The following is a 24,789-nucleotide window of genomic DNA, read 5'->3' as shown; positions in this document are numbered from 1 at the left end:
TGCTGTGACACAGCTGTAAATTGTGCTGCATAATGGTTCCACGATCCACTCATGGTTCTGGGAGGCAGACGCTGGACTGAGGCAGCTGCCTTGAGGACCCCTGGGTGGGTACCCCCTCAGGATCCCAAGACAGGCCAAAGTTACACCAGAGCTCATGGTCTATGTTTCAGGCAAAGGGACAGCTTGAGGAGTCCCCACAGACTAAGGTGGGCCTCATCTAGGGAAAGGAATGGACAATATACAGACACAGCTAGCCCAAAATGTGGACAGATGGCCCAAAGAGCTATATTGCTCACTACCACTACCCTCTCCTCTCTTCCCTCCTGACAGCTCCTTCACCTCCTCCTGTTGTGGAGGGGCAGGCCTCCTACTACACCCACCACAGCCTCTACCCCACCCACAAACAGACTGGCCTCTCTCACAGTGGGACAGCCTGAAAGCTCCAATCCAAAGGGGAGGGTCCTTCCACCTAGGGTGCAAGACCACAGGGGCAGTGGTATCATGATGCTTATTCAGGCTGGCCTGCCAAAGCCCACCTCAAACAGCGCCATGGTGGCCTGGAACCACCCTCCCCTGCCAAAGGTCCCACATCCAGGGCCCCACCTCAGTTCACTCTCAAAATCACCCCTCTGAGAAGTTCCCTGGGTCCTATCCCCAGCTACCCTAAGCGTGGTCCAAGGGGTAGCAGACTCGGCACCATGGGGTACCACTTAGAAATGTAGAAACCCAGCCCCTCGACCCACTTCCTGAACCAGGATCTGCATTTTAACAAGACCCCAGGAGACCCACACACACTTGGAAGTTTGAAAGGCAGGGCCTCACACCTTGCCTTGAGGGAGGGCTCATTTCCCTTGGCAGCTCAGAGCTGTGCCTGAGCAACAGGGGATGACTAAATGCACTTGAAGAAAAAAGAAATGAAAAGAAATCTGAGTCTCTCCACTCCTCAGAGACAGAAATAGTCCTGTAACCTCCAGATGGAGGGCACAGACACAGGGGAGGTCCCGTCTTCCCACCAAACCTTCCCAGTGGGATCCTGGCAGAGGCTAGTGGAAACCACCATGGATTTTTCTCTGGGGCAGTAAAATGAGAGGCCGTGGCTCGTGCAGCCCTTCTGTTATAATTAAGTTGGCCAGAAATTCACCTAAGGATACTAAACTGAGTACCTGACCCTCTAATTACAGCCAAAAGGATCAGGACAATTACTTTCCAAAATAGTCCTGGCAGCAACAGGCAAGAGGCGGCATCTCTGGGCACATCTCAAATGAGCCAGCTGAATTCACCCCAAGGCCAACCAGCAGTGCTCACTTCCTCAGGACCCACCCACTGGACTCTGAGATGACCCAGACCCCAGAATTTGGGGTGGCCAGGTCATCAAGAAAACCTGCAGGCGTTGGCTAAGGTCCCTGAGACTCTGCCCTCCATAAAATCAGCATGCAAGACTGATGACAATGCCACCACTCCAATCAAATCCTAATAGGCCCATGAAAAACACCCCTGACATTTGCAAAGTGTGCAAAACTGAAAGTACCTCCTTGGGCAGCTGCTGCAGCTGCTGCTGCAGCCACAGCTAGCGGAGAGGACTTCTTGCCCAGGTCAGGAAAGCTGTTGCCCTCCAGGCTCCCACTTTTGCCGTCTTTCTTCTCCGTGGCAGGGGATGAGGCCGACATCTCCATCTTAGCCGCTCATAATCCTTTGTGGTAACCCTAAAGGAGAAGACAAAGATGCTCACCAACACAGTCTCCAAACCCAGCCAGAAAACACCGACCCAGATTCCTGGCTGTCGTCACATGCATCTAAAGCAACTAACTTAATTCTATCGTAATTGGGAAGGAGGTTTTAATTAATTTTGAGTATTAATAGTCCTGAGATTCGTTTGGTCTTTTGAACGACCTCATGGACAACAGCCAAGAGTTTTCATGGTCTTTTACCCAGATTTTTAAAATCTAAGCAACAAGTTCCTACCCACGTGAGTAACAAACAGCAAGAACTACCTTGCTTACATTGTAGGGATTACAATCAATGGCTTGAAACAAAATGTGTATGAACTGTTGAATGGAAAACTGATTTGCTCTATAAACTTCCACCCAAATAACAATTAAAAGTTTGAAAAAAAAAGAAAAAACACACCTTGAGAAATGAAAGCAGAAGTAAAGACTCTAACTTGGAAACATGGTAAATAAAGATATAATTAGTAACAATTCCAAATCATGGTGACCCAAACTGCGCCAGTGTAAGATTGTGTCCCATAAGATTTTCAGTGTCTGATTTTTTTTTTTTTTAAAGTAGATGAACAAGCCTTTCTTCCAAGGCACCTCTGGGTGGATTCAAACATCTAACCATTCAGTTAGCAGCCAAGTACATTAAATGTTTGTACCACACAGGAATTCCTCAAAAAACAATTCCTGGTTTTCCTTAAAGAAACATCATAGTTTTCCTGCTTCTTCTCTGCTCATCAGAATTCATCCATCATTTATTCATGTGTATGTTCATCCATTCAGTAGATACCTTTCCATCGTCATTCCATCACGTATACACAATTCAGTCAAAATATTTTTGAGCATTCATAAGTTGCCTAGGATACAAACAGTTTATGCTCAACTACTTAACCTAAAGTTTGGTGCCTGGAACCTACCCAGCGGTGCCATGGAAGAAAGGCCTGGTGATCTGATTCCACAAAGATTACAGACAAGAATATTCTATGGGGCAGTTCTATTCTATAACACATGGGCTCATCATAGTCAGACTCTACTGCAACAGGTTTTGTTTTGCTTTTTTTATTATTGACCAAGCATCATGTCTGATGCTGAGGATACAATACAGGGAGTTTACATTCTACTTGGGAGACTGATAATAAATAAGGGGAGGGAGGGATAAACGTATGTTTTAATCTGAGTTAGTGAGAGGCAGTATGGGAAAATAGAGCAGAGTGAGAGGAGAGGAGAGTTGGAGGGGCAGACAGGGTCTATTGTCCCAGGAAAGAGGACAGGGCACAGAAGCAGCAGTGGGCAGCATGAGAGGATAAGCCAAAGGAAGGTCTGAAGGAAGAGGAGCAGCCAAGGCCAGGATCGAAGGGACCTAGCTTACTTGAAGAGCAGCAGACGATCAGGGAAGGCCTTGGAGAGTTCTGACTCAGGCTGTAAAGGGATAGCTCTGCTACTGTGTGGAGAACAGGGTATGGTGGGGTTGGGCAGCTACCACAAAGACCCAGGAAATATGATGGTGGTTATGTCAGTGTTGTTGGAGGGAGTGAAAACAGGGATACATTCTGAAGGTAGAGCTGACAGACCTTGCTATGAGTTTGATGGTGGTATAGTGGAAAAAAGAGCTGTGGGGTAAGGTAGGAACACCCAGGTGGATGCAGGGCCCAGGTAAAGTCCCTATCTCCAACTGAGTCACAAGCAAGCATTTTATTAACATGTGCCATCATTTGCAGATACTGCTAATATGGGGCTTATATCAAATATTAACCAAAAACCCATTGCCATAGAGTCAAATTCTAACTCATAGTGAACCTATAAGACAGAGAAGAACTGCCCCATAGGCTTTCCAAGGTTGTAATCTTTATGGAAGGAGACTGCCACATCTTTCTCCTATGGAGTGACTAGTGGATTTGAACTGCAGACCTTTGGGTTAGCAATCAAGCACTTAACCACTATGCCACCAGGGTTCCTATCAAATGTTTCAGAATAGAAATTTTAAAATCAAATTGTTCAAAACAAAGAGGAGTGTACAAGATGCCTCATATTTTTGGCTGAGTATCTGGACAAATGATTGGTGGAGCCATTGACTGTGATGGAGAAGCAAGTTTGGGGGCAGAAATCAAGAGTTCAATTTGGACCTCATTCAGTTTGAGATGCCTATTAAGACATTCAGGAGGACCACAGTCTCTTGGGACAACTCAGTCAATAGTATAACATAGTTCACAAAACTCATGACCTGCATCCTAGTGAAATGAGTAGCATACAGTGTCTTAAAACTTGCAAAAAGCCATCTAAGACAAACGATTAGTCTCTGCTCACCAGGAGCAAAACAGTAAGAAGTAACCAAAAGCACAGAGAAGAAAGACGTCTACAGTAGCCACAACCTCACCTACTCTGAGACCAGAAGAACTAGACGATGCTTGGCTATCACCATGGAACATTCTGACCAGGCTAACAATTGAAAAATAAAAACCAAACTCACTGCCATTGAGTCAATACTGACTCATAGTGACCTCCATTGGGTTTCCAAGGCTGTAAATCTTTACGGAAGCAGACTGTCTCATCTTTCTTCCACAGAGCAGCTGGTAGGTTCAAATCACTGACCTTTTGACTAGCAGCCAAATGCCTTAACTAATATACTACCAGAGCTCCAGAGGGTAACAATACCACAACCAAACTCACTGCCATCAAGTTGGATCCAACTCATAGCAACCCCCCTTTAGGTTTCTGAGGAGTATCGCTACAGAAGTAGATTGCCCAATCTTCCTTCCCAGGAGTGGCTGGTGGGTTTGAATCATCAGCCTTCTGGTTAGTAGTCAAGTGCCTTAGGCATTACGCCACCAGAGCTCCCAAGGGTAAATAGTTGAGTCCCAAAAAAGAAAGTAAGAAAAATATGGAGAACTCAAATTCTCATTAAAAAAAAAAAAAATGGTCAGACAAACTGGAACAGTAAAGAACAGAGGACTCTCTGAGACTATTACCCAGAGATACTCTTTAAACCTAGAACCAAGTCTATCCCCTGATATCACCAATTAGGGAAATACTAGAGTGGCATACAAAATAAAGAATGTCACCTGTATCATCAGTGCCCTAATTGAAAAACATCACTATGAGACCAAAAAGTCAGCAAGTGCTCAAAAGCAATGATGGGAAGAAGAAAAGAGGGCAGGGAAATTAAAGGAAAGCAAACTAACTGAACACAAAGAGATTCTTGACACACTGTGATAAAATTTAACCAATGTCACCAATTTGTGTGGAAATTGTCAAATGGGAACCTAACTTGCTATGCAAACTTTCACCAAAAACTCAACAAAATATTATTAAAAAAAGAAAAAGGCATCCAGGAGGAAGCGAAACAGAGGCTGCTGGATACATGAATCTGGAGCTCAGAGGAGAGGCAGAGGCTGTGGATGTGAATATAGCAGTCAATGGATAAGACAGTCATAGGAGAGGGTACAAAGAGAAGAAAAAGTTCCAGAACTGAGTCACCAGGCATCCCACCCAACGGTTTGAGGTCGGGGGGTGGGGAGGGGAGAAGGTGAAGCCAGCCAAGGAGAGTGAGTAGGAATGGTCATGGTGGCTGGGCTGGGAGTCAGGGACAATACAGGTGAGTGTGAGATCCTGGAAGCCAACAGAAGAAAGGTGATGTTTTAAGGCAGAGGAGTAACCACAGTCACAAGCTACTGAGAAACAATAGGAAAGGTGAGGCCAGGGGCTGAGGCTAGGCTTGGCAGCATGTCATTCACTGGTCACTTTGACAAGAACTGTTCCAATCAAGAGGTGGTGGCCAAGGCCTGGTGGTGGAGGGAGGCCAAAGAGAGAATGGAAGAGAATAGAAACAGAGACACTGATAATTCTGTTCAAGAAGTTTTGTTTTACTAGAAACTGACTCAGCAGCTTCTTCCCTGAGTCAAGTGTACTCCATTGTATTATAACAAGAGTGTCATATTTTACTTTTTAAAAATGAAAATAATAAATGTAAACATTTTCAAAAAAGAAGTTTTGTTTTAAAAGAAGCAGAGAAAGGAGGGGGGCAGCTGGAGGAATATGTGGAATCAAGGGAGATTTTCTGCTGTTGTTTAAGCAAGCAGGGGTACTGGTGTATCTGCCGATGGGTGGCTCCAGGAACAAGCTCAGGGGTCCCACTGTGGTAGACAACAAGGCAATAGTCAGTTCCTCTTCCTGGGTGTCAAAGCTAAACGTCTATCAGTAGACCCAGAATTGTATGTTCTTAAGTGTCCACACTCTTGGAAGGAAGGTTGGGCAATCCTACTTCTGTAGTGATACTGCCTTGGAAACCCAAGGAGGGGTCGCTATGAGTTGGGGCCGACTCGACGGCACATAACAACAACACAACAAGTGTCCACACTACTCCTGGATCTAAGCCTAAAATAAGAGTATACAAAATGAAGAGGGTGGAGGGCAAGAAGACGGTCTTCTTGTGGCTTCCTTATCTAACAGCCCAAGTTTTGGCTTCCTGGTTTCATCTGCACACACCAGCCTGTCTGGTTTCCACAGTCCTTTAAAATCCACCAAAATCAGGCAGGTGGTGATAGAGAAAATTCTTTGGTGAGTTATAGCTTTCCTAAAGAGTCCAGCCAAAATCATTGTCCAGAATTTTTTAAAAGCCCTTTTAAAAATCTGTTCTCACAAGCAGCATGTTTTGCTCCACATTTGCTTCTCCTTCTCTGCCCTTATCCTTCCATGGCACCACCCCAGCAACCACTGGGCTGGTTCTTGGGGCACCTATCCCCATTCACATCCAACTGACTGTGATCACTTCACCTCCAAAGCCCATGGCCTATGGTGCCTCTGCCAACCCACAACTCTCTGCACCTGTGGCCTAGGCATTTTCCACATCTCTGGACCCCCCTCCGTGTCATCCTCTTCCCATAACACCTAATCTCACCCTATCCATCCCTGAACATGGCCTTACTTAGTCCTCTGTCTTGCAGGTCAAGTCTACCATCTATCTCCCCAAAGCCTAACATCTACCCAACCTCACTTTACAATCACCCATTCTGCCACCAAACACGACTCCCTCCTGTGCATGACAAACTACTCTTCCATCAAGATGTGGCCTCCCCTGGGAAGCCCTTGACCCTTCCCCAGTTCATTCCTTCTTAGGGAACCCTGGAGAAGTCAGTTCATATGGCCCATCAGACACCTCAGCACCCCACGTTGTATTTGTTGTCAACCACCACCACATAGTACTGCTCAGAAAGCTCTGAGGTAGGAATTCATGGTTCTTTTAAATGCAAATCACTGTGTGGACTGCCTGGGTTTTCCTTTTAACAAGCTCAGGTAAGAGAATTTAAGCTCAACTTTGGAACACATCTTGAATATATATACGTATATATGTGTGTATGTGTGTGTGTGTGTGTACATAAATATATATGTATATGTGTAGAGAGAGAGAGAAATCAAAATAGCATCTGGATTAAGGAACCTGTAACAAGCACCAGGTGCCAAGCACTTTACATGGATGATCTTTAGTTTCACGATGTTTAACAGAGGAGGAAACCAAGATTCACAAAGTATGGGATACACTTAGAAGTGACCATGCTGAGTCCATTATAAGTCCCAAGGTCAGCAGAGCATAGCAGGCTGTTGAGCAACAACGTAGCTACATGCAGGGTCCAAATGTGCCATAGGCTAGAGACCATTCCCAAAGCCTTCTCCTTATATACAGGAAGCAGACCACATACCCAAAGGAGCTACCCAGCTGCTTGTGGTAGATCCCACTATGGAGTTGACTGCCAGTCTCCTAATGGGGATTAACTACCACCAGATGTGCAGCCACTCAACCAGGCCTAGCCAAGTTGACACACAAACTGAACTACCACAATTCCACCCCCTGTCAACTTGGCACCTGTGCAGACCTTCAATGGGTGGTATTTGTACAGGTCTCCTGCACTGGATGGCTCCAGTTCCCTACTTCCTGTAAGTGGTGACCTCACCTCCTTGGCCTGGCGGGCCCCATTCCTCTCCCTCTTGGGCATGGCAGCCCCACCCCCTCACTCGTGGGCAGCTATGGCTCCATCCCACTGGCTCACATGAACGAGCAGCCCCACACTCCAGAACCAAGCTGGTGAAGGCCTGGCTCTTTGAAACCTAGGGGGCTGTGATCATTCCGCTCCTAAAGGCCATGGTCCTACCCTTTCAGGCTGAGGCATCTCTGCTTCCATTTCCTTGGTCTCCACTTCTGCCGATTAATGCCAAAGGCAACCCACTCCGCTGAAAAACCCTGCCCAGAAAGCACTCGGCTTTTTTGCTCCATGGCCTGGCCAACCTGCTACTCCATTTCATATCAAGCTTTTCTGCCAATTAATGCCTGAAGGCAACCCACTCCACCAGTAAGCCGCCTAACCAAAGGCATCAAGCTTTCTCCTCTGTGGGCTGGTAAGGCTGTTGTTGTCTCATGCTGGTTCTCTCGGCTCTGCTCCTGCCGTGTCTCATGCTGGTTCTCTCGGCTCTGCTCCTGCCGTCTCTCATGCTGGTCTCTGGGCTCTGCCCCTGCCGTCTGTCATGCCGTATGCCAGGGTCTCTCTGCCAGAGTCTCGGGTCAAGGATGCACTCCACTCCTGTTTCCACATTTCAGGTATCTGTCAGAGCAGCACCCCACTCTTTCGGTACCAAATTGTGTTCTGGTTACCTAGTGTTGCTCCGACAAGAAATATACCACAAATGGGATGGCCTTAAAAAAACAGGAGTTTATTCTTACAATTTGGAGGCTTTAAGTCCAAGTTCAAAGTGCCAGGCTCTAGGGGCTAGGTGAAAGCCCCTCAACTTTGGGGTCCAGCTCTACCTCCCGCTCCCAGCCCACTGGAGCTAGAGGCATTTCTTCATTCAGACAGCTGCTGGCTGCTGAGGCTGAGAAGCCCCAAGGTTGACAAGTAAAAAGGCACAGTCCTGATGTTACCAAACCACACGGCAGGCCATTAACTTAAGTCCACTTTAAGTCCCAAGGCTGGCAGAGTACAGCAGGCTGCTAAGCAACAATGTAGCTACATGCAGGATCCAAGCTAGAGACCATTCCCAAAGGCTTCTCCTTATATACAGGAAGCAGACCACATACTCAAAGGCAGCTACCCAACTGCTTGTGGTAGATCCCACCATGGAGTTGACTGCCAGTCTCCTCATGGGGATTAACTACCACCAGCTGCCCAGCCACTCAACCAGGCCCAGGCAAGTTGACACACAAACTAAACTACCACAAGATTCAAGGGGGCCAGACTGGTGGACAGGAACCATGGGGGAGGCAGCAGGGAGCAGAGCTGGAGCAAAGGCCGAGGCTCTGTCTGGGGCTGTCCCTTGAAAATCCCCATGGTCACATAGGAGGTGCTTGTCTGCTGAAGCAGAACTGGATAGGAGGTACTAGAGCCTGCAGCTGTGTACTCACTCACTGACCCTTTATTCTACAAGTCTTTATTGACAGCGGCTTCCTGCCTCCACTGGGCTGGGGACCCAGCTAGGCTAGCAGGGATTCCTCATACTCATCCCTCAGATGGACATGTGTGTCCTTCCTCTGGGTTTGAACACCCCCATCATGGCACCTCCCACCCAGCCTGGTCACACTCTGCTGTGCACTCACCTGGCAGGGACTGTGACTTTCTCCAGGGCAGAGGTAGGCATTGCACCCCAGGGTCCCCAGACCCAGCCAAAGAACTCAGATGCCCTGCCCAAGAGATGGGGTGGGTACAGGGAACCAGGCTATATCTAGGGGGCTAGGGACTCCATGGACCGAGAACCAGCAGGAGACTTAGAGTGCCCTCTGCACAGGGGGAGAGAATGTGACCAGCGTTAGGACATAGTGTGGGCAGGCTTCTGGGAACATGGATCTAGCCTCCAGAATATGCAAATGGGGAAACTGAGGCTCTGTCACTTAAAGCCCTTGAACTATAGTGTCAGTATGGCAAGGAAAGAAAGAAGTTCAAGAAGGAAGTATGATTCACTGTTAATCTCCAGAGAGATTGGAAAGGAGGAGAAGAAAAGACTATGGAATTCTTTGGTACCAGCAGTGTCAGTCCTCACGCCAACACTCCCATCCTTACATCTACAAAGAGGATGTCATCACTGTGGTTCCTACAGCAGAAGATGCTGGGGCCCCCAGTGAAGAAGTGTGCTGCCCAAGGCCACTTTACATGGAAAGAGAAAGACCAGGACTAGAGTGTAGTTCCTCTGGCTACAATACCAGCTAAAAGCTTAGAACTTGGCTGCTACAGGTACCAGTGAGAGGAATAGGGGGAGGAAAGATATTCGTGCAAACTGTCATTCCCCAGTGGTGGGTAGTTTAGGGAACAGATGTACACACAGTGAGCCAGCACCTGAGATTCCAAGAGCACTTGTGGGACCCAGCCTGAGGGCATCCCAGCAGTCCCTCCCTATCCCAGGACTTGCTTTCCGCAGATCAGCTGCTGCCCTCCCCGCCCCGCCACCCTTTCCAGGAGATGGGAGTAGACAGAGCAGAGAAGCTGTGTAAATCTCTAGAATTAATGGGATTAGCACAATTTCTGGGTAAACATCGGGGGCCCAGGCAGCCACTTTCACTCCCTAAAGCTCTTCTGATGCATACTCCTTAGCCTCTATGGTACCCCGACAGCTTCATCTGGGCTCTCAGAGGCCACTTTGGGAAGACAAGAAAGAGGAGGAAAGGCTGGGTTCCCCAATGTCAGAGACCCCTGGACATCAGCTTTGAAAAGCCCGATCAAGGGTCTGCCCTGGGATATTTCCCACAGACTCCACACAGAAAGGTTCCAACCAAGACCCCTGGAAGACACAGCAGTTACAAGGGGAGAAAAGAGCCAACACCCTCGCAGTCTGCCTCCAAAAGTCACACTACTCTACTCAAAACAACCCACAAAAGGCAAATGTAGTCCGATTCCCTGGGATTCTTCTAAGGGAACCAGGAGAAGCCTCCTTCCTATGAGACACAAGACAGCTGGGGCACAAGCCACCTACAGTCATGGCTTCAGCACCCTCCCAGGGGCTTTGATAGCACAAAGAACCTCTGGGAGAATCTTAATATGACTGATTCCTGGGCCTGTCCCTGGAGACTCTGATTCAGTAGGTCTGGGCTGGAGAGAACCAGAATACCTGCTTTTTTCTTTTTTTTTTTTTTTTAAGTTGTACAGGTGTTTCTGATGTACAGGCAGGTTGCAGAAAAACTACATTGGGTCCTTAGGTTCCTTCCAGCCTCCAAATAATTGATAAATTCCAGTTCAAAGAAGAATTCGTAAACTGAATGGGAAAAAAATACATTTTTATTTTCACTAACTTCTGACTGAAATGTGGTGTCTTCCCCCAGGCATGAATGTGCACAAGAAAACACAGCTGCTTGGCAAGACCTGTGAGTGTGTCCCAATGCAAGTCACAGATGTGCTGGAGCATGGCATGGCTCCTGTAAATATCACAGTATTACCTATGCTTACCACAGCTTTCAAAGCCATCATTAAAGTCCATTGCTAGGCCTTGCTATTTGATGTGTCAGTAAATTAACATATGCTTTACTGTATATCACAGAGTCATGCTTTGAACATTTTGGTCATTTCATTTCATGTAATTGGTTTCTTTTGTATTGCCATGTGTTTTGTTCTATGCATTTATAGCGTTATTTTAAGGAGGGGTCCACAGGCTTCCCCCAGGCTTCCCATGGGGTCCACAGCACAGAAAAAGTTAAGAACCCCCTGAGTTAAAGGACTGCTTGAACAATAAATTACCAGTATGAGTAGGATGAGTGAATCACCCTGGAACCTGAAATCCCAGATCCCTTCTGTCACCTAGTTGCTTTGAACTCATCTACTGAGTAAGTCACAGGAATTCAAGCTTTCTTTCCCAGACAAAATCAATCTCCAGCAGAGAAATGAAACCTTGTCTCCCAGCCCATCAGCCAGCATGAGGCCTTGAATCTTGCCTCCTCTGTGGTTCCAGCATGTGGCAAGTGTGCCCAGGGCATGGCCACCTATGGTCACAAACACATATACACACATAGCATATACAGAGATTCTTCCACATACACACACTATGTTCACATACACACACACACACACACAACATACACAACATACACACATGCACATGCACAGACCAAAACCAAATCAAACCCACTGCCATCAAGTTAATACCAACTCATAGCAACCCTATAGAACAAAGTAGAATTGTCCCATAGGGCAGAAGCAGACCAGCTCATCTTTCTCCCACAGAGCAGCAGGTTGGTTTGAACTGCTGACCTTTTGGTTAGCAGTTGAGTACCTGAGCCACTGCACCACCAGAGCTCCTTTACACATAGGCATTCATGTACATACCACACATACACCACATACACATGCACCCCTAGACACATATATCACATATATCACATATATAAAGACACACATGTGTAAGGCCACCTACATATATTCATGTATCACATGCAGACATGCATGTGCACACTCTTGCACATACAGGACACATGTAAATACATATAGGGATACATATACACCACATACACACTCACACATGAATGTATATGAAAACACACCCACACCTAGACAAATGCTCGTGTACTAGAGATAACCAAACATCCACCTTGCCTTGATTGCAGACCTATTTTAAAACCAAAATGTATGAAAGTTCCTAGAGGGAAAACACTTTGCCAATGCAACACAGATTAAGATTAATAATAATTATAACCTCATTATAATTAAAAAGAGAGCAGGAGGCTCATGGTCCCAAGGCCCAAAGGACTCGTCCTATATCCACTTGCTTAGGCCTAGTACCAATCATTTTCTCTCCCATCATCCAAGTTTCTCACTCCGGAAAATGGACATTCTGAAGTTGCTCTCAAGCTGAGGGATGCCCAGCCCAAGGTCACAATGCATAAGCTGGGCAACATAAAAACAAGAGGGTTTCTGACTCTCCATTTTGGAGGCCCCTGGGGAGCTGGTCATGTGCTTCAAGTCAGTTCCCACTGACCTACCCCAAGCAAAATGTACACTCACTTGTTGATCCTGAAGGGCAAAGGAAGTGGGTGAGAGTAAGCATTCCACAGATTTCACCAAGCTAGGGGACACTCTGCTCACCCAACATGGCTGGGGGCAAAAATAACACCATTTCAAAATATTTGTCTGTTTTTATTCTTCCAAAGTGAGAGAAACCTTGTGCTTGGACCAATCTGTCTCTGGCCACAGCACTTCCCCTCTCTGAGCCTTAGTTTCCTCCCTTGTAATACAGCACCATCCTCCCTACTCCTGGAGTTCTTGCGAAGATACCAGAGAAGACACACTGATTAACACAGATTACAGCAGCTCCCTCACTAACAACAGTCCCAGTAACCGGATTCTGGACTTGAGCTGGAGTAAGCCAGCCAGAACCTCTGCAGGCAAGCACCCGTCTCCAAGGAAAGGCCACTTACTTGCAGGTGCCTAGCTACACGCACTAGCCTGTGGAGCCATGGGTGTAGGCTGCCACCTGTTTTTGGCTTCTCAGTCCACCTGGCTTATCTTTGTAGGTGTAATCAAAGCCAGCCATGGCTAATCACCAGAACAATGGCTCCAAGGACACTCAGATGGGCAGGCAGGGCTGAGGAAGATGTGCCTGGCTTCCCATCCCCAGCTTTCGGTCACTGACCTTCCATCACCAGCTTTCTGAGAGGACCAGCTTTCCGAGAGGATCAGTCACATCCCAGCCTTTGTCCCCTGGCTCCTCCCTCCTCCAATAATTCTACATGGAAGAGGTACCATACATATTCTGCCTGGGCTGGCTCCTCTCATACCACCTAGCCAGGGATTCCTAGGACCCCAGCTCACCCCAGGTACTTTGAGAAGGGGACGAACTTGGGAAGGGAGACTGGAGCCTGCAGAAAATCCATGAACCCTGGACTTGCCAGAAATGGAGGAAAGGAAAGGCAGTCAGGTCCCAAGCAGCCTCACAACCCATGGGTTGTAAGATCTTGACCCCAGCTCCCCCATGGAGAGTGAAGTAAGTACACTCCTCTCAAAACCTGTCATGGAATTAGCAGGAGACCATATCTGTAAGGTGCCAGCACACAGTGGCTGCTCCCCATCCAATGGAGATCCCTCTCTGCCTATATATATATATGTACATAGACTGGGCATACTGCCTGCTTCCTGGCCTGGTGCCCCATGGGCTAGTGAGGACAACGAAGGAAAGGACATCTGTGAAGACACAAGTGTGTGTATTCTTCTGAAACCCTTCTCCTGGCACACTGTGCAGGGGCCTTCACTTGTGTACAACTCAAGGGAGAACTGTCCTATCCATTCCTTGGACCCCTTTCTCTGCCCAGGGGCATCCCCTGCACCAGAAGCCTCATTATCAGAGAAAGGCAAAAAGAACAAAGGCTTTCAGCACCTGGACTGTCCCTCACACCATGCCAGTTCCTCTTCTCAACCACCTCATCAAGTCCCTATGGCTACCCCTAGGAGGCCACCATCATGATCCTTTATTTTACAATGAAACTGAGACCCAAAGAGGATGTTACCTGCCTGTTGTGGATTGAATTGTATGACTTCAAAATATATGTTGAAATCCTAACCTTTGAACCTATAAATTTGACAGTTTGGCAATAGCAGTCTTCTTCTGTTATGTTAATGAAGTCATACCAGAACAGGGTGGATCCTAAACCTAATCACTAATCATTTAAGGGAAAGAAAGATAAAAAGAGCAGAATAGACACAGAGGCATACACTGGAGGAAGACAGACCAATGAAAGTCAAGGAACTCCCAGGGCTACTGACAAGAAAGGAACCTTTCTTGATGCTGGATGCCCTGATGTGGGTTCCCAGCTTCCAAAACAGTAAGATAATAAATTTCTGCTCTTTAAAGCCACCTGCTTGGGTATATTTTGTATGGCAGAACTAGGTAACTAAGGAAACGAAGACACTGTCCAAAGTGACACAGCTAAGATGTGGCAGAACAGGTGCTGGAATACAGGTCTGCTGGACTCTAAAACCCACACATTTTCTACCACAGATTAATCCTTTGACTAGGTAGATGCTTGCCATGTGCAGGGAGTACTGTTGTTGTTGTTGTTATGTGCCGTGGAGTCAGACCCGACTCATAGCGACCCCTCCCTGGGTTGCCAAGGCAGTATCACTACAGAAGTAGATTGCCCCATCTTCCTTCCGAGGAGTGGCTGGTGGGTTTGAACTGCCAGCCTTCTGGTTAGCAGTCAAGTGCCTTAGGCACTACGCTACCAGAGCTCCCGCAGGGAGTCCTAGAGGGGGTATAAAAAGGTATAAAATACAGTTGCCACTCTTGTCAAGGCACAGCACATTTATAGGGAATTTATCGGGCAGACTGCTGAATGTCAAATATAGAACAGAGATGGATGCTCCATAGGAGTTCAACAAGACAGTGCTATGGACTAAGAGACAAGGGGAGGGTCCTTGAGGACCATCTGATCTGCTCTGTGGCTTCAAGACCAGGCATGAAAGGGTTCAGCTTGCTCTGAACAGAGGAGGGGAAAAAAGCATCCAGGTGCAGGGAATAGCATAAGCAAAAGGAGGGAAATGCCCTTACCACATTCTGGAGAGAGAAAAAGAAAGAGGTCCCCACAGGGGAGAAGGAACTAAACCAGGTTGCAGGGGAATTGTGCGAGTCTCAGGGTATCTGGGAAAGGCAGGCAGCCTGGGGGAGATGGGGAAAGGACGTGGGGAGGAAGAGCCCAGAGAGCCCTGTCCAGACGAGCCCCAGCCCCTTCCCACTCCTGCCTCCATGAGCTTCCTCAACTCCTGAGTCTCAGGATGCTTCTGCAGCACTGCACAGCCAACCTGCCCCTCGCTGACCCCACTGCTCCCAGGAGCAAAGGTCTGGAACATGGAGGGCGAACGCTTATCCACCTGCTGCAGACTAGGATTAGACGCCAAAGCAAAAGCCCTCCTCTTGGTGGTGCAACTGCTTCTTCATTGCTTCTTATTTTTCCAAAAAGGAGCTCTGGGAGCGCAGTGCCTAAGGCACTTGACTACTAACCAGAAGGTTGGTGGTTCAAACCCACCAGCCACTCCTGGGAAGGAAAGTTGGGCAATCTACTTCTGTAGTGATACTGCCTCGGAAACCCAAGGAGGAGTCACTATGAATCGGGTCCGACTCAATGGCACATAACAACAATAACAACATTTTTCCAAATATGAAAGCATCCTAATTTGCCGAGTTCCTGGGCTTGGTGGTGGTGTTGTTGTTATGTGCCTGACTCATAGCGACCCCTCCTTGGGTTTCCAAGGCAGTATCACTACGGAAGTAGATTGCCCCATCTTCCTTCCGAGGAGTGACTGGTGGGTTTGAACCGCCAGCCTTCTGGTTAGCAGTCAAGTGCCTTAGGCTCTATGCTACCAGAGCTCCTGGGCTTGGTGGTATGCAAGAAAATAGATAATTAACCCTAATCTGGTGACTCAATGGGCAGGAACAGAGGACGGGGAGGGACCCAATGGGAAATGCAGGCCCCTCTTGTGGCGGCCGCTCTCAGATAAGAGGAGACAGGTATTAGGAGGCTGGAGTGGGCTGGAAGTACTGGTGTTTTTCTCTGGGAAGGTATGAGTAAGACCTACTTCATGATGGACACTTCTGATGGTGGTAGCACTTCCATGAGTTTCTACTTGGGTTTATTTCCAGGAAATAGCAGGCCATTTCAAAGCCCCCTCTGCCTCTGCTTTCCTGCCTAGAACCTTTTCTTCTCCCTACTCTACTTGAGGAACCCATACTTTAAGACTTGTAAAGGCTGCCCTGATGCCTTCCTAACCACTTTTCTTGCACTGCTTTTGAAACTTTATATAGACATCAGTGTCTTTGCAGAGGGAGTACAGTGAGTACGGACAGTGGAGAAGAACACCCATATTCAAATCTCAGCTCCACCTAGAAGCTGTGGACCTGTATTAACTTCTTCCTAAGGCTCAGTTTTCTCACCTGTAAAATGGGGATGGTAGCAGCACCTTCCTCACAGGGCTGGTGTGAGGATTAGTACTCAGGGCCAGGCACATGCTGGCTGCCCAACTCAAAAGTCAGACTTTTTGTTATCATAGCACACCTGCCCAGTAAGGCTATCTCACCCACCCGAGGGGCAGGAAGGCCTGTCCCAGGCTGCAGGCAGTACCAAAGGGCCACCCACCAACAAGGAGGCTCTGCCCAAGAAGCTGCACATACAGCACCACTCTGTCCTTTCTTCTCCCTCCACCTCCCCTGCTCACTCCTACATCCACTAGATGCCCAGGCCTCTGTGGATCTGACAGGAAAAGTCCCATGTTAGCACCTTTTTTTAAAACTCTCCCTTTCTGCTCGATTCCAACCTCCTATTGAGACCCTGCCACTACCTTCCTCCATGAAACTCCTGAAGCAGCAGAAGCCCAGAGAGAGAGTCCAGGCACCCCATCTGGGGTTTCCCCGCCCCCAGCAGAGGGTTGGGAACTGCTTCCAACTCTGCTACTGAGGCGGCTGTAGAGGCCACAGTCCGTGAGGCAGACAAGGCACCCGCTGTGCAGCGGCCCAGCCAGACCCCAGATATTTTCACAGCTGCATTGTGTGTTTCTAAGGCACGACTCCTGAGTGGGGAAGAAAAACAAGCTTTGCCTCTGCCCTATGAGGGAAAACAGACTGTGCTAGGAGGACTTCAGGCCTCTGCAGGGACCCAGGGCTGCACATGGAATCATGGGCACCAACTCCTCCTGCAAAGGCCCCTTAATCCAGGGCTGGGGGCAAGGGCCAAGGCCCAGTGAGTGGATAAAAGCCCCAAAGCTGGCTCTGAGAAGGGAAGAAAGGCCTAGAAAGATGGCAATATACCCAAAGGATAAGGCCTGAGTCCCCATGGAGCACCAGAGTCCCTTGGGATCTGTCTCATCCACACACCTCAGGCTCACTGTCCTTCTTACCCCCTCCTCACTCTAAACTGACCCCAGTCCCCACCCAAGCATGCTATTTAACACATTTCTGTGATGCTTCTCCTCTGCTGGAATTCTATTTCCCTAACATCCAACTCAGCCCTTAGAAATAAGCAGAAGTATCTCCTTAGGGAAGCGTTCCCTGCTGAACACCCAGCAGGCAAGGTTAAGGGTCTATCCTCTTGGTGGTCCCCTAGATCAAGGCTCTATCTTACTATATTATTAAGTATCTGTCTACTTGTCTGTCCCCCTCATTCAGTCCTTTACCCTGTCCCAAGTACAGGCTCAGCCAACATTTGATGACTGACTCAGTGACTAACTGAACACACAGTCACTCTCTGGCCCTTAAGCCTGCAAGAATCTTCTCCTCCTAGCCTCCCATGAAGCCTCAGTTTCCATAAGACTTTGTGCAGCAACGTCAGGGTGGCAAACAGATTCAACTCTCTCCCAGGAAGGTTGGGTTGAGGATGAGCATAAGGGAAGGAGTCTCTGGGTAGTGCAAAAGGTTAACATGCTTGGGTGTTAATCAAAAGGCTGGAGGTTTGAGTCCACCCACAAGTCTCTTGGAAGAAAGCCCTGGTGATCTACATCAGGAGAATCAGCCACTAAAAACCCTATTAAGAATAGTTCTGCTCTGAAACATATGGGGTTGTTGTGAGTCAGGATTGACTCTACAGCAACTGGTTGAGTGATTAGGTCTGATTGGTTAGGCTGGGAAGGAAAGAGCTCTGTAATCAATTCATAATGTCTACCCTAGGCAATGCTTGCCGGCACTGTGTAGCAAAAATGTGTTTGGGGAAAATTGGTACTGACTTAAAGCATTTCTTCCCTTAAATTATAAACTACTTGAGAGAGAGCAAAGGCTATGCATAGTGCTTAGCACAGAAGTCTACAAATATAACTGAGCATCTACTATGCTCTATCTAGGCACATACTCTTTCTTGTTGTTGTTGGTAGGTGCGGTCTAGTCAGTTCTGACTCATAGCAACCCTACATAGAACAGAACAAAACACTGCCTGGTCCTACGCCATCCTCACAGTAGTTGCTATGTTTGAGACCATTGTTTCAGTCACTGTGTCAATCCATCTTGTTGAGGGTCTTCTCCTTTTTTGCTGACTCTCCACTTTACCTAGCATGATATCCTCCTCCAGGGACTGGTCCCTTCTGACAGCACGACCAAAATATGAGAGATGAGGACTGGCTGTTCTCACTTCTATGGAGTATTCTGGCTGTACTTCCTCCAAGACAGATCTGTTCATTCTTCTAGCAATCCATGGTACATTCAATATTCTTCCCCAACACCACAATTCAAGTGCATCAATTCATATGAGGTCTTCCTTATTCCTTGTCCAGCTCTCACATGCATATGAGGCTATTGGGTCAGGCACCATAGTCTTCAAATTGACATCTTTGCTCTTTAAACACTTCAGAGAGGTCTTTTGCAGCAGATCTGCCCAGTGCAATACTTTGTTTGATTTCCTGACTGCTGCTTGCATGGGTGTGGATTATGGATATAAGTTAAATAAAATCCTTGACAATTTCAATCTTTCTTCCATTTATCATGATGTTACTTACTGTCCCAGTTGTAAGTATTTCTGTTCTCTTTATATTGAGGTGTAATCCATAGTGAAGGCTGTAGTCTTTGATCTTCATCAGTCAGTGCTTCAAAGCCTCTTTGCTTTCAGCAAGCAAGGCTGCATCATCTGCATATCATAGGTTGTTAATGAGTCTTCCTCCAATCCTGATGCCTCATTCTTCTTCATATATTCCATCCTCTCAGATTATTTGCTCAGCATTCAGTGTACGCTGAACACCATTTTTAGGATAATTTTTTTTTTTTAAATGAGTGCTTATTTCTTAAAAGTTGTCTTTTGAAGCATTAAACCCCCTAGGAGGCTATTTTCTCCTAGTAGAAGTATAGTCTGGGAAAGGTATTGTGAGGTTGAGTGTGTGGTGCAGGTGGCTTTCCCACATCTTCCCAATCATAACCCAAACCAAAGCCTCTAGAAGCACAAGGAGGCCCAGGTTATCACCCAGGCAGGGGAGGATGGAGAATTGCAGGACCCAGGACAAATCTCACTTTTTCCAACATCTCAGCATAAGTGATACTGAATCATAAAAGCTCTCCTAAAGAAGGGGCTAGGGCAGTCCTGGGACCTGCCGGGGTGACAGAGGCAGTTCTAGGCTGGCTGCAGGTAGAAGCGCCAAGAGGTTTTTCCACCTCCTTCTTGTCCACTACTGCCCTTCCAAACTCTGGGGTAGCTCTAGCATTCATTGAGCCCAGCCTAGAGACGGAGAGAACTTCCATTTGATTTGTCTACTTTAGCTTTCAAGAGGATCCTTGTGATTATGGAGCTCTGGTGGCATAATGTCTAAGGCATTTGACTGCTAACCAGAAGGCTGGCAGTTCAAACCCACCAGCCACTCCTCAGAAGGAAGACTGGACAACCTACTTCCGTAGAGATACTGCCTCAGAAACCCAAGGTGGGGCCACTATGAGTTGGAATCTACTCGACAGCAGTGAGTTTTCTTTTTTTTTTTTTTAATCAAGGAGCCAGGAGACCTGGTGCTACAGTGGTTTAAGGACTCAACTGATAACTGAAAGGTCAGCAGTTCAAACCCACCAGTCACTCTGAGAGGGAAAGATGGGGAAGTCTGCTTCTGTGAAGATTTACAGCATTGGAATCCCTAAGGAGCAGCTTTACTGTGTCCTTACAGGGTCACTAGGAACCACTACTCATTGGCAACAGGTTTGGGTTGGTTTAGAGCAAGGAGCCATCCCTAGGGTCAAAACCACACCCTTCTAAAGGCCTTTTGCCTTCTAGCTGATCTCAGACTCTAGCACTGAGAAAGGCCTCCAGAGTTCATCTCATCCAGCCCCCTACCTCCAAGCAGCTCTGCTAAAGAGCAGTCCCTTGATGCAAAGGTGATTTTCACAGAGCTCCTTCCCAGTTTAAACCATAGCCAGCTGATCACGATTAATCACATCACTCCTCCAGATCGGGCTGTGACCCAGTGCAGTCCTGGGTAAGTGTCCTCCCATCTCTGACCCTCAGTGCCTCACCCATGAGGTAGGTGGGCAGGTCAGACCCCCAGGAAGTGTCACATCATGTCACAACTAGAGGAAACAGGAGTTTTGGCATGTGGGGAGTAGGAGCAGACAGGATCCAAGCAAAACAGGCCCAAGAGCCACTTGTATCCATGGACCAGCAACTGTTCTGAGCATCAATAGTCCCCAAGATTTGAATGTCAGGTGGTGCTGAACTCAGCACAGGGAACAGGACTAAGGAGGCACACTGACTGCAGGGATTCAGGCTGGCTGCTCAGGCCCTCAAGGACCCTAAGAACTGGGTCGTGTTTGGCCCTGGTTCCATGTGGGCAGCACCCTGCTCTGAACTGCCCAGCTATGGCCCTCCCTGCACCTCCCAGGCAGTACCTGCACCAGTTCCTCTGTCTGTGCCTCTGCAGTGGGTGCTGTCCTCTGTCAGGCTCAGCCACTTGTTTTCCCCAGACCCTGCCATCTGCCATGAGCCAACACCACCCTGGCAAGTGGAATGTGACCTTTTTCATGCAATAAAGCTGACAGAAAGCCTTGATTTCAGCTACACATTTGTATACAAGCTGGGAGGAGGACACCCCAGGGCCCGCCTGCTCAGCTGTCCCTGGATGTCCCATATCCAGCCAGTCCCAGGCCCCTCTATAGGCCCTGTTCTTCCTCCTTACGTGCCCAGGAGCCCACAGGCCCTCACATGCTCTCTGGCAGTCACACGACAGCTCAAACTACACGTCTGAGCCCTTTGGCCCAAAGACTTGACACCCACTCTAGTTCTTTGTGGGTCAGCTGCAGCTGCTCAGGGAAATCGAGAAATTTCCAACTGCTCCCATGACTCAGGACAAGTTTAAGAGTCTTCATTCAAGGGGCACATGCTTCCTGAAGGCCTACTGTGAGACAGTCTTGAATAGCTCCTTGACAACAGGTGAATAAAGCACAGGAGTACCTTCCCAGCATTCCCAGTCCAAATGGGGAGCCAGTCATGGAAGCAAACAGACAGTGACAGTTAGAATCATTGTCCTAACAGAGATAAAATTAGGGAGCCGCAGGGAAACTCAGCTAGCCCAAAGGAGGTTAGGGAAGGATTCCCTAAGTAAGTACTAGGCATCTTCAAGGAGGAACGAGGCAGATTGAGAAAGGTCTACTGAAGCAGAGGGGATCAGGACTGGTGGACAGCATCTGGGCAGCAAACAGGAGGCACAGAGCAACCAGTCTTGTGGTTCTGTGCCCTGGAATCCAGTGCCCACGGGATGAGTAAGCACTCACCTTTCGTGGTTCCTTGCTTCCTGTGGAATAATAGCCAACCTCCAAATCTAGGCCCACTGAACCCCAATACCTGCAACTTTCCCGCCTCCTAGGCCTCATTTCCCACCAGCTCCTCTCTGTGATGGTGTTTCCATATCCTGCAAACCCAAGACACTGTTCTGTGAGGGCACTGCACTCTTTCCTTCTCCCACCTGAAACACTTGTCCCTGCCAGCCCTGTCCATTTCATCCCTGTGTATACCTTTATGACTAGAGCTGGGTGTCCCACCACCAGGCTAGGCATAATGTGTGCTCCTGTGTGGCCCTTATTAGCCTGATTACCCCACCAGCCCAGCATTCAATACCAAGTCCTAACTCTCTGTTGAACTGTCTGCATCCCTGGATAGTTAAGCTCTCTGACTCTTTTTCCCAGCCCAAAACACACCCTCTGGCACACAGTCGGTATATCCAATACATGTGTAATTGGTGAGGACCATTTACAGTGAACCCTGTGTACTGAAATCAATTGTCTCCTTGACTAACTCCCCGTACCATAGCCACTACAGGTCTGCCACACAACAGACACCTAGTTAATGGTTGTTGGCAAAGCCCCACAGAGCCTGACAGAAGCTGAAGACTATAGGTTGCTCATATCTTTCAAGGTGCCCAAAAGAACATACTGGCTAAAGAAATCACCTCTACTCACTACTTGAAATCCTACCATTAGAGAACCACTTCTTTGATTATTCAAGCTTTTAGTTTTCAAAAACAGTCTATTATAGAGCTACCTAGGCTGGCATAAGGAGCTCTAGTAATGTAGTACCTAAGGCACTTGATTGCTAACCAGAAGGCTGGTGGTTCAAACCCACCAGCCACTCCTCGGAAGGAAAGTTGGACAATCTACTTCTGTAGTGATACTGCCTCAGAAACCCAAGGAGGGGTCGCTATGAGTTGGGTCCGAATCGACAGCACATAACAACAACAACACCCTGGAATAAGGTCAGTACTTGAATGGTTTTCAGATAAAAAGTTAATTTCTCTAAACAGAGGGGGACACAGTATGGAGAGGGATGGAAGGAAGGGAATAAGAGTGCCAAAACTCCCTGTCCTGTTTTGCCGACACTACAATGCAAAATGGAGTGGCTTTGTAATGTGTACAGCTGGTCCTTTTCCCCTCTCCTTTAGATGAAGCTCTCCAAAGCACATTCAATACTCCTTTAGTTCCCGTGGCCTTTTAAAGGCTTTCAAAAAGGAAACGCAAGTATTCTTTAAAGCCCAAGTCTACACAAGCACACACAAAAAAGCCTCCTGCTCAATATCGAGTCAATGCAACCCTATAAGACAGAGCAAACTGCCCAGTAAGGTTTACAAGGCTATAAATCTTCATGGAAGCAGACTGTCTCATCTTTCTCCCATAGAGTAGCTGGTGGGTTTGAACCACTGACCTTTTGGTTAATAGCCGAATGCATTAACCATGGCACTACCAGTGCTCCTTCAAGTCTACACAGAGCCCTGCAAATCAATCTGCTGGCCATTCCCACAGCATGCCTGGGTTCCAGAGTTAGGGGATCAGAGGAGTACTTGGCTTCTGGGGAGTCCTTCGGAAGATGTTTGGGGATGTCCCACCCTTCATGAGAGGCCAGAGTGACTAAAGGTGATTTAATGCCAGCTGTGGGTGGGGTGTCTCTGGGAGGTGCAAATGGCTAAGAGCTCAGGTGCTAACCAAAAGGTTAGTGGTTCAACTTCACCCAGATGCACCTCAGAAGAAAGGCCTGGTATTCTATTTCTGATAAATCAACTGATAAAAATCCTGTAGAGGTTAGTTCTACTCTGATACACATGGGGCCACTGAGTCAGGATCAACTCAATGGAAACTTGTTTCAGTAGGGGAGGGAGACAGGGCATTGCCACTATGGGTGGCCCAGAAGAGGAGGAGGTCCTCCAACTGGTAGGAGGCAGCTGTAGGGTAAGATGTGCAGAGTGCCCCTTGGTCTGAGGGCTGTCACTCAGAGTCATTACCAGAGTTGCCCCAGGATCCATCGGATGACTGAGAAGCTTGACATCCCTGCTTGGGTCTGTGCACCAAAACAGGAGCTCTACTTCTTCCAGGCCTTCCCTGATCTGGTTCCCATCATTCCTTACATAATGATGCCATGGCCAGTCCCTTCTGCCTACCATCCACAGATGAGACCATCAGCCAAGGGAGCCCACCAGGCAGGAGAACCTTGGGGAGACCTCAGAGATAGTAAGAGGTCAAATAGCTCAACCCACTGCCCCTCAAGAATCTTCTACAGTACTGCTTCTCAACCAAGGATGAATTTGCTCCCCCAGAAAACAACTGGCAACATATGGAGACAATACTGACAAATTGGGCTACTGGCATCACATGGGTAGAGGCCAAGGACTCTGCTAAACATCCTATCATGCCCAGAACAACACCCCCACCCACCCCAGCAGAGAATTATCTGGCCAAAATGTCTATAGTGCTGAGTTTGAGAAACTCTAATCTACAGGACTCCAGACACGGCCATCTGGCTTCTGCTTGAATACTTCCCAGGGATGGGATCTCACTACTTTATGCTGCAAAGAGGGGCAGTGCAATGAAGTATTGGACTAATGCATGGGTCAAGCATCTTGCTGGAAACTGTGTGACCTTGGGAAAGTGATTCAATTTCTCTTTGCCTCAATATATTTAGATGTAAATGAAGCTAGTAATTTGATGTTCCAGGGCTGTGATGAATGAGCTTGTAACTATAAAATATCTAGTACGGTGTTTCATACACAGTAGGTACCTGAACCAAAGGAGACCTGCTCAGTGGTTTCTGGTTTTAGAATATACCAGAGAACAGAACCTCAGCTATCCAAACAATTGGTGGAAGTCCACATCTGCCATAAAACATCAGCTAAATCCTTGGCCTGCCCTACTG

At 47.8% G+C, this 24,789-nt stretch overlaps 1 protein-coding gene across 1 annotated transcript in view; it reads right to left on the bottom strand.

Annotated features, from left to right (window-relative positions):
• GLI2 (GLI family zinc finger 2) overlaps positions 1-1,673 on the bottom strand; it is a 316,026-nt gene extending 314,353 nt beyond the window's left edge. The window contains exon 1 of the mRNA XM_042780483.1: positions 1,529-1,673. Coding sequence (XP_042636417.1) covers positions 1,529-1,673 — 145 coding nt within the window. The remainder of the gene's footprint in view (positions 1-1,528) is intronic.
• Positions 1,674-24,789: the final 23,116 nt, after the last annotated feature.

The sequence above is a fragment of the Orycteropus afer genome, unplaced genomic scaffold (genome assembly GCF_000298275.1).
Source record: "Orycteropus afer afer isolate SDZICR_OR568_19922 unplaced genomic scaffold, OryAfe1.0 scaffold00004, whole genome shotgun sequence".
Lineage (NCBI taxonomy): Eukaryota > Metazoa > Chordata > Mammalia > Tubulidentata > Orycteropodidae > Orycteropus > Orycteropus afer.
The sequence above is the reverse complement of the archived record's forward strand: the minus strand, read 5'-3'. Positions and strand labels throughout refer to the sequence as shown.